Source organism: Castor canadensis, chromosome 2 (genome assembly GCF_047511655.1).
Source record: "Castor canadensis chromosome 2, mCasCan1.hap1v2, whole genome shotgun sequence".
NCBI lineage: Eukaryota > Metazoa > Chordata > Mammalia > Rodentia > Castoridae > Castor > Castor canadensis.
The window spans coordinates 9,682,678-9,699,512 of record NC_133387.1 but is presented as its reverse complement, the minus strand read 5'-3'; the positions used below and the strand labels follow the sequence as shown (position 1 = coordinate 9,699,512).

General features: G+C 36.1%; 1 protein-coding gene across 1 annotated transcript in view; it reads left to right on the top strand.

Annotated features, from left to right (window-relative positions):
* The window catches only part of Cntnap2 (contactin associated protein 2), a 1,948,854-nt gene that overhangs the window by 562,363 nt on the left and 1,369,656 nt on the right, over nucleotides 1-16,835 (top strand). The window contains exon 2 of the mRNA XM_074061335.1: nucleotides 6,036-6,146. Coding sequence (XP_073917436.1) covers nucleotides 6,036-6,146 — 111 coding nt within the window. The remainder of the gene's footprint in view (nucleotides 1-6,035; nucleotides 6,147-16,835) is intronic.

Below are 16,835 nucleotides of genomic sequence, written 5' to 3'. Positions count from 1 at the left end.
CACTGCTGCTAACATTTGATAAAAACTTTGATGTGTTGCGTTAATCTCAGTGATTCTCAAGGAAATGCCAGGGTTATAAATTTAGCTGCCTTTTTATCCATATCCTGAAAATATAAGCTAAACAAGAACTAACCCTTCATTTGTCCCAGGCATTTTTTACTGTCTTTGAAGCAATGTAACCAAAGGCCTGATCTATTTGTCTAGGAAAGCAGGTAAATGAATGAGGGGAGAGATAACAGCAGACTCCAGGGTAACCACAGTAAGCATTAGGCAGGTGCATAGGTGAGTGCATACAAAGATTGATGGATGCAACTAGCACTGGTCAGGTAGGTGGATAAGAAGACAGTATAGAGAAATTCAGGAATAAGAGGCAAGAAACAGTGCCACTGAGATGGGAGTCCAGACCTTGAGAAAAATTAGAGGAAAACAGAAGACATCTGAAAGAAACTGCCACCCTACTGGAGAGCCAGAAGGGAACGAGCACAACATTCAGCTTATAACTCAAGATAGTTTTGTTCTCAAAGAGCAAGGCAGAACATGAGTGCATCAGAACATCTTGCCCAAGGCCCCTTAAATTTTTCCTGACTATAGAGAGAAACAGCCGTAAACACTTAGGTTGGATAAAGGAACAGCTAGAGGAAAAACAGCTCCACCTTCAAAAGTTAGGAACTGAATACATACACAAGGCATCACCAGGTAATGCACTCCAGTGAAAATGTGTTTTTCCAAATGGCCTTTTTACCACAGGGGCAAAGCGACTACTAAAACATCTGTCCAGAAAGGCACACCTGGTTCTGGAGTCTTTTGTTGTTAATTATTTTCCTGTAGGAGGTTTATGTTAACAAATATGTACTACAAAGCATATTCTAAGATATGTAATTTTAAAAGACATTGTAAAAATTTTCCAACATTTTGCCACTACTTTTTTTATTAGTACATACCACTTATTCAAAGTGTGGAGTTTCACTGTGACAGTTCCACACATGCATATGTACTTTGATCATATTCATCCCCTCTACTGTCTTTCTTCTCTCCTCTCCTGCCCGCCTCCTTTTAGCTTTTTCATAAATTTTCATGAGTTTCATTATGTCCTTTTCATATGTGTATATAATGTACTTTGATCATACAACATTATTTTTAATGAGAATTACATATTCTATGTTAATTGTGTGTGTTCTGCAGTCCTTCAGCCTTGCAAACTCATGCCCACACCCTGGACAGCACAGGCCTCTCAACAGTGCTCTTTTAGGTAAAGGGCAGCAGCCTTGTCCTGTCTATTTGCCACTCATTTCCTCTGTTCCAGTTTGAGTTAGTAAAACATTCTTACAGCCAGGCAGGCTGCTTTCCTGATTGACTGAAATTGTATGAAAATAAAACTCAAGACCCATCTGCTCCTCTAGTTTTCATCCAAGATTCTCTGGAAGGGAGGTGCACTGGAGGCCAAATATTTGCCATGGCTGTAATTTTAGAAAACATCCTAGTATAGGAAAATGTAATGCAAGATTATTTCAAATCTTTCTTTCTTCTCTCTCTCATTCCCTCTCTTCCCCAATCTCACTTTCTTTTTCTCTCTTTTCCTCAATCTCTCTCTCTCTCTCTCTCTCTCTCTCTCTCTCTCTCTCTCTCTCTCTTTCTCTTTCTCTCCTTTATTTATTACTATATTAAAATCCTAACATTTCCAGGTGGGCTCCCAATTTCCTAGTACTTGATGTCTGTAGAATACTGAGATCATGCTGTAGCATGAGGAGCAATCAGGTCTTTCAAAGTTGTCACATGAAATGACCATCGTTACAGTTAGAAGTGAAAACTGACAGTTCATGGTAGCAGTCAGTATGGCAATGTGTGCATGCATGGAGTGCTGGTACACTATTTCTGGGAGATTTCAGACCCTCTGTGGCCTCTTTGATGTTGCCTGAGCTGTGCCGTCTTCCTCAGATGTACTTAATCCTCTTTCTACATACCTGTAGTCTTTCAGTTCCTCACGTTCTGTTCATGTTTGTATGTTACCTGGCATATGTAACCTGAATCTCTGGACTATTTGTTGAACTAGACCAGAGGCTGGAAAACTTTTTCTATAAAAAAATCAGACAGTAGAGATTTTAGCTTTAAAGGCCATATGATCTCTATTGCAATATTCTGTGTTGTGTGGAGGCAGCAACAGACATCAATGATTCGGTGTAACTGTGTGCCAATAAAATAATTTACTACTAAAAGCAAGCCAGAGTCTTGTGGCCTTCAGGCTGCGGTGGGATGTGCACTAACGTGTGGGAATTGCCTGTAGGACCTTGACATGTTCAAGGTCACACATTTATGATGGAGCCAGGTCTAACAAGCCGCTCACTTGAACATCGCCCAGCATCATAAGCTTATTTGTTATATTCAGTATTTGATTATATTCTAATTAGCATTTAATTATAAATTGGTATTATTCTTTTGTTATTTCATGTTTAATTACTTCTTGTGGGTCCACCAATTATTGCCACTTATGGAAGAATGGGATAGATAAACAGAACTTTTTTGGCCTGGATATTTTAAAACTGTACAGGCATGCAGTAAAATATCAGAAAATATTTTTGTTTAATATCCTGCAGGAGAAAATATAGCTAACATGCCACTATTCCTTCTTAATTATATTGTTACACATTATATTTCAATTCAAAAGAATGTGAGCTTGCCAATACTAATGCTAAAATACTGATAATTTTGTAGTTACCATTTGCAAAAATATTTTCTCATATGCTCTATTTTTTCTGATCCCAAATTTATCCTAATTTTGTAATTCCGAACAACATGATTCTTAACACTTTTTATTTTTTATTTTAACCAAATTTTAAGTGAGTGAAAACTTAATGGTTGATATTAAGATGACATATTGTCATATAAATCAATATTAATGTATTAAGGGTAAACTATTTTAGGCTTTATAAATGCTATTTAACTTCTAACTTTCAATTAACTGAAGGATCATTTTAATCAATTGATTTTCAACTTCATTTTAGTTACTTTCAAAGTAAATATATATATATAACTATATAACTATATATATATGTATGTATATGAGTTTTCCCAGCATGACCTGGTTGACTTCTTACACAGGCTGCTTCCTCATCTCCTTCAGATCAATAAATACTCTGATGTTTCCTGATCAAAGAGGCTTTCCCTGACAAGACAGCATAGAACAGAAATTCCCTTTGCCTCCACCCACTCCCTGGCCCTGACTCCTCCTTCACATTCAGTGTTTTTCTATACGATTCTATACGATGACTTTACCTTTTTGTTTTCAGTCTGTTCCTCACTACTAAGACACAGCTGCCTAAGAGCATGGCATCCTCAACTCCTCTTCTGCTTCTTCTGCACCTGCAATAGCAGGTGCTTGATACCTGTTTGAATGAATGAGATGAAAAGGAATTTTCAACACAATGCAAGGGTTAGAACTAATACTTGCTCTGACCAAATACAGCAGTTGGGCCAAAAATAATTAAAAAGTAGACTCAAATGAATCAGAGAACAGAAAAACATCAAGTGTGTATATCTTTGCCCATTTGTAGGTAAATTTAACTGTAGATTTTAGTAATGAGCATGCATTTTGTGCTCATTTTTTGGTCTTTTACACTGAAATTTCTGAGGAATACAGTCATACATACCTGTCGTATTTCCCAGAGGCATTTGCAGTACACCTACAAAAAGTAAGGAACCTAACAATACATTGTATGAATGAATTTGTTCGTTTTAGCTTCAGATTTGTCCATACTTGAATGATGAGATAATGAATAACAATTTATTTCTCCAGTGTCTTTAGGGACTTAGCTCCACTTAAGTGAATTTTCACTAAAACTAGATTCTTTCTACTGCTGTTTTTTTTCTGTTTACAACTATCAGAAACAGAAACCATTCTGAAATGGATTTTTCCATTTTGTATCCTGTTAAACAGAGTTCAGAGCATATGCGAACACTTCTTGGGGATTAAAAATTATCTTTCTAAAAGTTAAGTGTGGTGCCATTTGACATTGTGTTGCTGGACTCTGAAGTTTGCTGGGTTTATTTGCTACATTTCTTTTTTTTCTTCCTTCCATCCTTCCTTCCTTCTATTTATTTATTTATTTATTCTACAAATGTTTCTAGAATGTGTTCCAAGTGACCCACTATTCAGGTCACTGGAAGTTTAGCACTGAGCAAACTTTCAAAGACTTTATTCCCATAAAGTTGACAGCCTGGTGGGAAAGAAAGGCAGCTAAACAATTAAATGAGTAAAAACATAGTGGTGTTAAGTGTTGTGAAAGAAAATAAAACAGGATGTGAGTATAGAGGTGAAGGCAACAATGTTTTAGCAAGGTGAATAGAACACCCGTCTGTTGTTACAGTCATGAAAAATGACATTGAGCAGAGATCTGGGAGAAGAGCAGTGAAATTTATAACATTCAAAATAGAAATTGGGAAAGCCCCTAGTAGGAGCAGACTTACCTCTTTAGGAAGAGAAATGAGGCCATTCTGTGGACAATAGACAAGGAGGTGAGGCAGCATCTGTAGTCCACTTGAGGGCTTCAAACATTAATTCAAGTAATTGGGAACAGATGACAGTACACATCCTGACATTTTCTAGAACATTCAGTTAAGTGGAGTTGAGTACCCAATGATATTGGAGAAATGAATTATTATTAATTTTCTCACCACCCAAGTGTGTACAAATCTGAGATTAAAATGAACAAATCCATTCTCATAGAATATTATTACATTTCTTATTTTTTTCTTTGTTACACTGCAAGTGCCTCTGGGAAAGTGGCTTGTCTGCATGATTGTATCCCCTGGTGAGTTAAATGAAAAAGAATGAAGAAATTTGTTTTAAAAGGATCAGTCCACAAAGCTATACTACAAAGTGAAAATGTTCACATTAATTGGTAGAATTTATGATTCAGCTGGTATACATTGCTACTTAGACTTTTGTAAGTGTCTCTTTCTGCTGCTACATATGCAGAATGATGATAGAGGATAAAGGAGGGAGGCAGGAAGGCTGGACAGTCTTTTACGACAATGAAGGTTAGTGGCTGCATGGACAAGGTCTGTAGCTATGGAGGTGAGGTGAGACATAGATTTCTCAAGCAGGAGAAGCCCAGTCCCCATACAACCTCCAAAGAGGAAAGCAGACTGAGAATAAACACAAGAGCTGAGTCCTAGACACTTTTGGAAACTTTAGACATTAGGAAAATAAGAAAGAGCCATCAAAGAAACTAGAGAACAGCAGCTAGTGTGTGTGGCAGGGGGGAGAATTATAAATGGCATTACGAAAGCCAAGTGCAGAAGGTGCTTCATATGGAATTGAGCTAACACCTAGTTCCAGTGCAGTTGTTTGTTTGGGTATGATGGGAATGGATTAATCTTTCTGATGGCAATACTTTTCAAGTTGATGATTATTCTGTGTTCTTTCTGATGGTCATCTATTTCTTTATTTTTATTTATTATGGTAAGAACACTTCACATGAGATCTTCCCTCTTACTGCTTCAAGTATACTTCACAGTAATATCATCTGTTGATAAAATGTTGCACTTCACATTCCTAGAATTTATTCATTTGTGTAACTGAAATTTTGTATATGTTGATTAGCAACCTCCGTACACACTCACTTCTTGTCCCCTTGATAGGATTCATCCTTGTTGTTTGATTCTGATCTCAATGTTTCTAATCTTCTATCCCTGTATACACAAAAACCTGAAGCTTTCCAGGTGATGCCTAATACCAAAACTTGTACAAACAGCATCAGCTTTACTTGTGATTCTTAGAGAGCAGGCCTGAACAGGTTCCAGTTAAGACCAGAAGGAACATTGAACTTTGCTACAGTTATACTTTTTAAAACCAGAAAATCATTTAAACTGCTCCTGTGGTTTATTATAATTAGTACAATTGAGTTGTCTAAATTCTGACTTTTTGCCAAATTTTTTTATAGATTTTAAAGTTCATACTATATTTAATACTCACTTTAATCAGCACATACAAATCATTATTCAAGACCTTCATTGATCTTTCTGTCTTTTCTTTCCAGAAAAATGTGATGAACCGCTCGTCTCTGGGCTCCCACATGTAGCTTTCAGCAGCTCTTCCTTTATGTCCAGTAGCTATTCTCCTGGCTATGCCAAGATCAACAAGCGAGGAGGTAAGTCCTTTCTAATTCCCTTGCCAATATGTGTGTTAATAAAACATGCTGTATTTATGACTGCATTTTAAAATGTGTACTATCACAAGACAAATATTAGCAGGTACCCAAAACCATTCTTGGCATTTCTAGTGGAAGAACCACAGATACTATAAGCTTCTCGTACACTCACTTGGGTAAAAATACAGGAAAATTTAGGCTGGAACTAAGAGATGATAAACCAAAGTGGAAGAAATTTTGGAGTCACCTGTGGCAATAAATTCAAAATAACATAAATATTCTGATTCACAAAAAAATGCTTATTCATCACAAAATCACTTAAATTTAAAAATAAACTCCTGATTTGTGTAGAGTGTATGAAGATAATATTGTATACACACTGCTTTATTCTCTTTTTATTAATATACATTTTCTATTGAAAACATAGGATGGATAAATATGATGTCGTTACACTTATTCCTCCAGAGCCCAGAAGTCAGCTTTGTTATAAAACTGTGCAAAAGTAGCTATAGATTTACTTCATTTTTGTACCATAGTATTCATTCATTAATGGTAATTTCAAAGCTGACAGCAATTCATAGAGAATAAAGTAACACAATTGAGGACAGAAACATAAAACTCTTACTTCAAATGCACACTGATAGAAATATCAGAGAATGAAAAATTGTAGAGGAAATAAACAATATTGTCATGTGTAAATGTGAATCAACTAACAAAGATTATAACTTTTTACAAGTAAAACAAAAATGGTAGTTAACAGAAACAGAAGAGAAGTATGACGATGTTTGACCATTTTACCTCATGGAGACCATAGTTAATAACACGGTATTGTCCACTTGAGAATTCCTAAGAGTAGAGCTTAAGATTTCTCACCACAAGAACTGCACCTATAGGAGGCAATGAATATATTAATTAACTTGAGATAATCATTTCATAAATGTATACATATATCAAATATACATTGTATATCACAAGTACATAAAATGTTATTTTTCAATGTTACCTTAATGGCATTTGAGAAATAGGAAATGTTAACTCACAAAATAATTTTAAAGCATATCCAATTCAATAAGTATGGAAGGAAAGAACAAAAGGAGAGAAGGAGGATGGGAGAAAGGAAGGACCGTTAACAAAGATGTAAAAGAAGAAAGGCAAAAGGAAGAAGGACAATGAGAAGAAAGGTAAAATAGCAACAGAAAAAAGTATATATAAAAAAGGGGAAAGAAATCAGGCAATAGACAGAATGATGCACACAAAATAAGACATACAGAAATCCACAGAGGTGGGAAGACGATTTAATCACCTTTAAAAACAAACACTTCATGAAAGAAAGAGATACATAGGCAAAGTAGAGGGAAATATATGACAAAAAGGCATATATTTATTTATTGCTTTTGATTTAAAAGCAGTATTAATTAACTTGTGGTTTTATCTCCTGTATTCATCAAGTATGAGCACAAGTGATTGGCAAGTTACTATTAGTTATCAAAATTTCTGCTTCAAAATGTCAGTGTAATGGAACTTTTAATTTATTCCTCTTCCATAAAAATCACCAGAAATGACAACAAAAATTGGGTGTAAGTGGAAAATATGAAATAAGGAATAGGCAATACACTAAAAATAATGATGCAGACCTGCAGACCTGCCCAACAAAACATAGAGGCTGAAGCAGGTAACACATAGTTGCTGATGTCAAGAGGATGTTGCACACTCTAAAACAGGTGTCGTGATACTGAGATCTGTAGCAACTTTAATGAGAGGAAGCAGACTAAGAGAAATGTTTCTTATGAAAGTTTTGAGAGAAAATATGACTCGGGACTACAACATGCCCAGTGAGTTTCGCAAGTCAGATCATATTAAGCATGCAACACTTCAGGAATACAAATAATTCCATCTAGCCAATGAGACAGATGAAAATGAACAAACAAGAAACCACAGTGAAAGGGCCTGGTGGCTCACACCCATAACCCAACTTCTTGGGAGGCAGGAGGATAGCGCGTCTGAGGCCAGTCCAAGCAAATTTAGCAAGATCCTGTCTCAAAAACAAAATAAAAACAAAAATGCTTGGAGTGAGACTCAAGAGGGAGAATGCTTGCCTAGCAAACTTGAAACACTAGGTTCAATTCCCAGTACCACAAATGAAAAAGAAACCATAGCCGCATGACTGACAATGATGAGTAAATCCTGTGGCTTATATCTTTTTTCAATATAAGATCCTCTGGCTAAACAATTTAGGAATTTCAGTTGTAGAACAAAATGTAAATTTGTAGATGCAAGATATAAATGTACCCAAATTGTATGAATTATATAGACGTGTGCCCCCCTTACCTTTCATTGTAAGTGGCCATTTGCTGCTGAAACTATGTGTGCACTTATTTTGTCTCTGATTTTTTTTTAGGAATTAATTTATCTTATGGAAAAACATCTTCTATGTTCTCATTTAATTCCTGTAGAATTGCATTAAAACTTCCTGGATTGACAGCAGTAGAAGATACCGCTTTAAATTATTTAGAGCTACTTATCTATCTACTTATAAAAGTAGAATGAAATGGCTGAAATTAAACTTCTAGAATTTTAAGATTTTTTTTAACCTTAATGGTTGGAATTGAGAACAATCTTTACTTTCATTATATTAGTTTTCTCTGTAGTCTATAGAATATATATATATATATATATACATATAGCTAGATGATAGATTAGATATATAGATGATAGATAATGAAGGATAGATAGATGATAGATATATAGATAATAAATAGATGATAGATGGATGAATAGATAGATGATGGATGGTTGGATAGATAGAATATGTTCACAAAAATGAAAATACTTTCAAAACCAAAAAAATTATTTTCAAAAAGTTGTAGTTTTCTTACTATGTGTCCTATAGTTCATCTCTCTTTTTTTACATTTTTATTGGGATATAAAAGTTGTACAGGTGGGTTGCATTGTGACATTTATATATGTGCTTATGATGAATCTTAGATCCACACCCCCATCATTCACCCTCATCCCTCTCACAATTCTTAGAACAGTTTCAACAAGTTTCATTTTTCTGTCTTCATACACACATAGCACATTGGCTATATTTTCTTTATAGCTAGTGATATGATGCATTGTCACACATCCAAGTAAAATAATCGTATTGGGGGAGAAAATATCACCTGCACTATAGTTACAGATTTATACTTCACTGTGGCTCATTCTATTAATATTTTTTTCTGTTGGAGATTTAATTACTTACTTCTTGTCTCTCAAAGTAATATTCTGTGCATACTTGCATTTAACTCAATCTCCCCACTATTTACCTAATTATTTTAGACTTGGGAGCAACTAGCTCTAGCCCCATCCACAATGCCTGTTTATATACATGGAAGACATCTACAGTCAGCATTCTCCTTAACCCAGCCTGATCACACCATTGTGGGTGGAGGAAACCAGCATCAGACAGGATTATATCTTCATAAAAAAATTCAAAAGAAATTCACATATAGTTGTGTTAATAAACAGCAAAGGTTTTATGCCACTTGAAAAATTTATATGCAAATGTCCTCAGGAGAAGATCCTTGTCTCAAATTCATGTTAAGGTTTACAAACCATGAAAACAGATGTTTTTAGTTCAGCATGATATTGTTTATTTGAAAGATGGCACAAAGGAAACAGAGAGTCCTCAGTAAGGAAAGAAAACCAGATATAGGTCAGAAAAGTCAGGAATGCTGCTGCATATTTTCTTTCTCTTTCTTCTTCAACATATTTTCTTTCTTCACTAATGGCAAAACCATAGTATATGTACACTGTGCAAGTGCACATAAAGAACTGAGACAATGATACACTAACATAGAAATATACTATAACTTAATAATCATGCAAATATACAAAACAACCACCTAAGTTCAGCATTATGTTGATAAAAAATAACTTTGTTTTATCATTTTCTCAAATGATATTCCTCAAATATATCTTAAAGAGAAAACGTGTGTGTTTATAAATACATAGAAAAATCCGAGCATAAAACAAATACACTTGCAGATGAAAGACTCTCACACATTGACAATACTGAGCTTAGCTTTTGGGTCCCTGTAGTTCAAATGCATCTGCTACAACATTGATGTCAGAGACTTACAAAACAAACTGAAGTCAAATGTGATGTTTAAATTGGAAAGCCATATGTGATTCTATCATGCCCATTGGAACCCATGCTTTTAGTTCATTATTTATTTATTTACTTTGTGACAATTCCTCACTCTAGTGACCTGTGTTTTAATTGAGCTCTACGTTCTTCACTCATTGATGTCTTCCCAATCTGTGTCAAAGTCAATGTCAGTTAAATTTGTTACTCTTTCCAAGGTTAGCACAAATATTAAAAGTTTGAGAGTTTTATACAAAGCATTATAAAATGCTTTCTTGTGTGTTCTAAAGGTCTCTAGATTTTCACGATAACCTCCTTAGGCAGAATGATGTTAGAAATGCTGTTTTAGTCTATTATAATACCAAAGACCAAGTAATTTATAAAGAAAAGAAATTTATTTGGCTCACAGTTCTGGAAGCTTGGAAATCCAAGGCCATGGTGTTGGCATCCTCTTAGCAGAAAGGGCTTCTTGCTGTCTTTTCCCAGGCAGAAGGTGGAAGGGCAGACAAGCATATAAGACAGAAAGAGAAGGGGGCAAACCTGTTCTTTCATCAGGAACACACACACAGGATGAAAGCGTTAATCTATCCTCAAAGGCACAGCCCACAAGACCTGGTAACTGAAAGGTCCCATAGCTCAACATTGTTATGGTTAAAGATTAAGTTTTCAATCTGCGAGCTTTGGGATCACATTGAGACCATAACAGACATGAATCAATTCTTCTGCCAGTCTTTCGCTTAACATGACTTTTGCAGAATAGCCCTCTCCTACTGCAAGAGGGCAGCCCTTCTCCACCCAGTACTCTTTTCCCTCTACTAGCCGCAGACATTTTTTTTTATTCATATGTGCATACAATGTTTGGGTCATTTCTCCTCCCTGCCCCCACCCCCTCCTTTACCCTCCACTCTGCCCCCTCCCTCTCCCCCCAACCCCCTCAGTACCCGGCAGAAACTATTTTGCCCTTATCTCTAGTTTTGTTGAAGAGAGAGTATAAGCAATAATAGGAAGGAACAAGAGTTTTTGCTGGTTGAGATAAGGATAGCTATACAGGGAGTTGACTCACATTGATTTCCTGTGCATGTGTGTTACCTTCTAGGTTAATTCTTCTTGATCTAACCATTTCTCTAGTTTCTGGTCCCCTTCTTCTATTGGCCTCAGTTGCTGCTAAAGTATCTGCTTTAGTTTCTCTGCATTGAGGGCAACAAATGCTATTTAGTTTTTTAGGTGTCTTACCTATCCTCATATCTCCCTTGTGTGCTCTCGCTTTTATCTCGTAATCAAAGTCCAATCCCCTTGTTGTGTTTGCCCTTGATCTAATATGTCCGCATATGAAGGAGAACACACAATTTTTGGTCTTTTGGGCCAGGCTAACCTCACTCAGAATGATGTTCTCCAATTCCATCCATTTACCAACGAATGATAACACTTCGTTCTTCTTCATGGCTGCATAAAATTCCATTGTGTATAAATACCACATTTTCTTGATCCATTCGTCAGTAGTGGAGCATCTAGTCACAGACAATTAGAGAAAGGAATTGATCACAACAAAAGCCACCACAGTCTCTCTGACTAGCTATGTGATTAGATTTGGAAATGTTGGGGAATACTGGAGAAACTAGAAGAGGCCATGTGTAAAAAAGGCAGAGGGAGAAGAGGGAAGCAAGGCTGAAGTAAAGACTGGAAACTCTGTGGACCTGAGTAGAGAAGAAAGAATGATGACTCTGGCTGTGTTCTCAGACTCCCTCAAGACCCAAGTAAAGACTGGGTTGACTTCTGCTTGAGTGTCTGAGAAATATCTTTCTAATTTAATAATCACCACATTTGGCCTGAGCTAACTTGAATCACTTTTCTTCCTAATTAGTAAAATACTCATGATTAAAAACAATTACTATTTCCCCCATTTTATGGATTAGAAATAATAAAGATAGGAACTCTGGAATTAATTTAACTGAATGTCTTCACTTTAGGTTCTGAGGTGGAATAGCTCAGTAACAGTAACAGGTACATAAATCCATGACTCTTACTCAGACCCACACATTTTACATTTGATTATACAGGATGGACCAAACATCAGTGCTGTGTTTGATTTCACCCAAAGGTAGAACCTAAAATGAGGTTGAGGCTTTGAGTCAAGGTTGACTTATGCATATGTAGCCCTAGAACCCCAATCATGACATCTCAGTTTCCTAACTTATGTCAATCTTGAATGGCTTTCTTTCTTTCCCTCCTACTGCCTCTTAAGATCATTGGGTAATTGCTACAAACATCAGGGATGTTTTCCTTTAGGCTTGCTTTGGAATAATCTCCCCTATTTTAAGACTGTGTCATTTTCCTCTATTAAACCAAGCACAGAAAGGTAGAGGTAGTGTTTGTTTTTAAGTTGTTTAGACTTTATTTCCTTCAGCAGGGAAAATAGCTTGCATTTGTAGGTCACATAATTAATGCTCAACTTTGGGAGAAAGGCATTGGGAGAAAGACATCTGGAAAGGTAGAGGGATGGGATCTGTTGAAGACTATACTTGTCCTAAAGAGAGCTACAGTTTTTTTTTCATTTTTCTTTTATTATTCATATGTGCATACAAGGCTTGGTTCATTTCTCCCCCCTGCCCCCACCCCCTCCCTTACCACCCACTCCTCCCCCTCCCTCTCCCCCCCCTCAATACCCAGCAGAAACTATTTTGCCCTTATTTCTAATTTTGTTGTAGAGAGAGTATAAGCAATAATAGGAAGGAACAAGGGTTTTTGCTGGTTGAGATAAGGATAGCTATACAGGGCATTGACTCACATTGATTTCCTGTGCGTGGGTGTTACCTTCTAGGTTAATTCTTTTTGATCTAACCTTTTCTCTAGTACCTGTTCCCCTTTTCCTATTGGCCTCAGTTGCTTTAAGGTATCTGCTTTAGTTTCTCTGCGTTAAGGGCAACAAATGCTAGCTAGTTTTTTAGGTGTCTTACCTATCCTCACCCCTTCCTTGTGTGCTCTCGCTTTTATCATGTGCTCATAGTCCAATCCCCTTGTTGTGTTTGCCCTTGATCTAATGTCCACATATGAGGGAGAACATAGGATTTTTGGAGAGCTACAGTTTTGACCTTCCCTTCAAAGACACTGCTGAGGTTAATAATTGCCACTCTGCCTTGAAGCCACGGCTGACTCAAATCATTCTTTAAGCTAGTGTCATCTCCCACCTCGTGTTGGCCGAGTGAGTTTAGTAATGAGCGGTGACCCTTGCCTCTTCTCTGGTCCCCATGTCTGTGTGTGCACATGCTAAAACACCTCCTGCAGATTCCAGAGGTTCAGCAAACACCTCCACCTGACTCTACTTTTGAGTGTTTCTACTGCTCTAAGAAAGTTCTTTCCTCTTTATTCTGCCCTCAATTCTCTGTACCCTTTGTAACATTTACAGAGTGTTTCCTTTCCCTCTTTGTTTTATTCTTTCACTTCTTTCAGCTTTAAATGTAAGCTGGGTGCTGTTGGGTGGGAAGCTGAAATCAGACAAAAAGGGTTTGTGAGACCCCATCTCAATAGCAAGAAAGTCGTATAATTGTGTGTTCTGTTGTCCAAGTGATGGTGAAAAGCTCAAAATAGGAAAATTGCATCCCAGGCAGGCCTGGGTGAAAAATTAGACCCTATCTCCAAAAAATAACCAAAGGGAAAAAAGGGCTGGAGTTGTGGTTCAAGCAGTAAATAGCCTGCTTTGCAAGTGTGAAGTCCTCAGTTCAAACCCCAGGATCTCACAAAACAAACAAAATTCGAACTGTAGCTGTCATACTATAAATTTGGAAAGCAGCCATAATGGTGGCAGTAGCACCTCCTGCTTGTGCTCTTCCAGTGTATCCAGTCCCTGATCCCTTCCTCTGTTCCTTAGGGCCCATTCACTGCAGCCAGTCTTCCAGATTCTGTATTCTAAATAGTTATTGTTCTTATAATAAAGGCTGTATTCTTAACACATATTAGGAAGGTCTTTCCTTAGAATGTAACATGATGACTGGGATTATGAAGTAAACTAAAGCATCCAATTCATGAGATTCTGTCCAGTTTCTGCAGCTTTCATTCCACTATTTTCCCTTCAGCCTCCCCCCACCTACTATTTTTCTTAACCTGTGCCTTTTCCCACTCACTGATAGTTCATTATTACCCAAGTGTGAATTCTTATTGAAGCCTTACCTCTCCCACCACCATCTGCCTTTTACAAGTAGACACTTGAGAGCAGAAAAACCCAAAGGGCTGATTTTCTGTGCAGCATTGCAAGGTATTTGACATAGTATTTTGGCTAGTTCTACTTGTTCATCTTCAGATTGCCATTCTGCAAACACCTCTTGATTTTGCCTGCTGCAAGGCACTGCAGAGCAGTGGAGAATTGGTTGTGTTCATCATAACTCATTTCCAACAGTTAACTGACCAAGGGTGCGTATAATGTTAGTCAATTATTTAAATTTCCTGTATTTCACTTTGCTGATTTCTGTGATTGCTATATAATTTAACACCCAAACCAAAAACTTTTGACAATGAAAGAGCATGTAATTAATAATTACTTATGATAATCCTGGAGATATGTTCACCTCATATCTTAAAGAGGAATCTTTTATACAGTTTAGTAGAGCACTTGTAATGAGTAAAGGAAATAATTTATATGAAGTGTGTTGAAATATTAGTCTCTTCCCCATTAATTACATCCAATTTCTAAGAACAATATACAATTTCTAAGATATCAAAATTTTAAATGAAATACTTCCTTATCATTACAAAAACAATATGTCCCTGAAAACTTATACCTAGAATATGTATATGTAATGTGTTGTTGAATACTATTATAATAATTGAAAAATAAAAAATATTTTTAACTAGTAATTAAAATATTTTGACTACTAATAATAATTGGACTATAGCTTAGATTAACTGAAATTTTGCCCAGGTCTTTTCACCTCAAACCCCTTTCAATTCAAATGAAAGACTAGGTCAGTGATTTTTAAACTTTATTTCACTTTGTTATCTTAATTAGATCTTCTAGAAAATATAGATTTTGCAGAAACAAATACTAATTTTAAGATCCTCTGAAAAACGTAGCATTGCTTTGGACATTAGAAAGAATAAAAAGTATTGCCTTTTTATTCCCAAGTACTAATCATTTCTGATTGTTAAAAAAAAAAAAACTTTTAGATGCTTCCTTCTGAAGGCCTCACTGCCTTATATTCAGCTTTCTAATTAAAAGAGAATTGTCATCTAGTTCTTGTGAATTTTAATTTATTCCTTTTTACTTTAATTCTCAAACATAAATCAACATTTCGACTTTGCTGAGCACTTGATAAAATTAAGCATGCACAACATGAAATATTTGTATTTTTGATACTTGTTAGAAGTGATGGAATGTTTGAAGCACATTTATAAGATAATTCATTTTGAAGGGGAGAGGAAAATACCATTTTTTTGCAAATAATGTTGCTACATTTCATGCATGGGATCACATTTTATGATGTTGGAATTTCAACACCTTGCTTTTGTTCTCCCCATAGGTATCTGGACTAGGCTTTACAGTATTTTCCCAGAGAGCACTGTTGCCTAAGGTGAATGCCACATATGCACTGTGCACACACACATACACAAATTTTGTAAAACAAATCATCTGGACTCATACTGTGTTGTAGTCCTCCACTGGAGAATCACAGACTACTTAAGGTCAGCAGAATGCACTTTCATTTTGGGAGACAGTTTTAGAAATTTGAGCTAAATAACTCACCTATCAAGGGTTGTAAATAAGTTTTGTTTAATATACTTGAAAATATAACTGTGTCCCATGGGTTCACATCTGTATTTCTGAACACACTAACTTTTTGATAGTAAGTGTGATGATTTGGGATTAGCAGATTAAACTAGATTTAATTGATGAAACAAATTTTAGACTTTGGATATTTGAGATCATGAATTTTTTTACTTAAATAGGCTTAGGAAGCTTCCATCTTTCTGTTGTTACACTAAATTCTAGATATCTTAATATGTACCACTGAGAGCATCATCCACCGGCTCAGAATAGGTAATATTACATAAACCACTGCTGCCAGCCTTGAAAGACTCTGGGATGTGAATTCTAACACTGCATATTTCACAACATAAATAACTGATTGCCTAAGAAAGGATGAAACCTGTAAATAATCAACTGTAGTAAAATGCTTTGTAATTTTAGTTTAAGCACAATATTGAAAACCATTCCTTTTGTTTTGCTCTATAAAGAGGATATAAATGGTGGGATAGCTTCACATTTGGACCAGCAAAAATAATACATTTAAATAAATATTTACTTTGAGAAGATGTGAAGAGTAAATTATCTGGTAGATTTACTGATTTGGATTTAGATGATTCTTTTGCCTCAGGAAAGATTTGGTCCACTTCTTACCTGTGTTTAACTGCTGAATTATCTCGCTTCTGTACTGGGAAATTGACCAGATGACATGAAGGACCCTATCCTGTCTGTCTGGACACTCACATCCTAAGCTAAGATTGATCATAATTCCGCAGCCTTGATCTGACTGGGTCATTGTAGCCTTTGTGATCTGGGCTGAATTTCC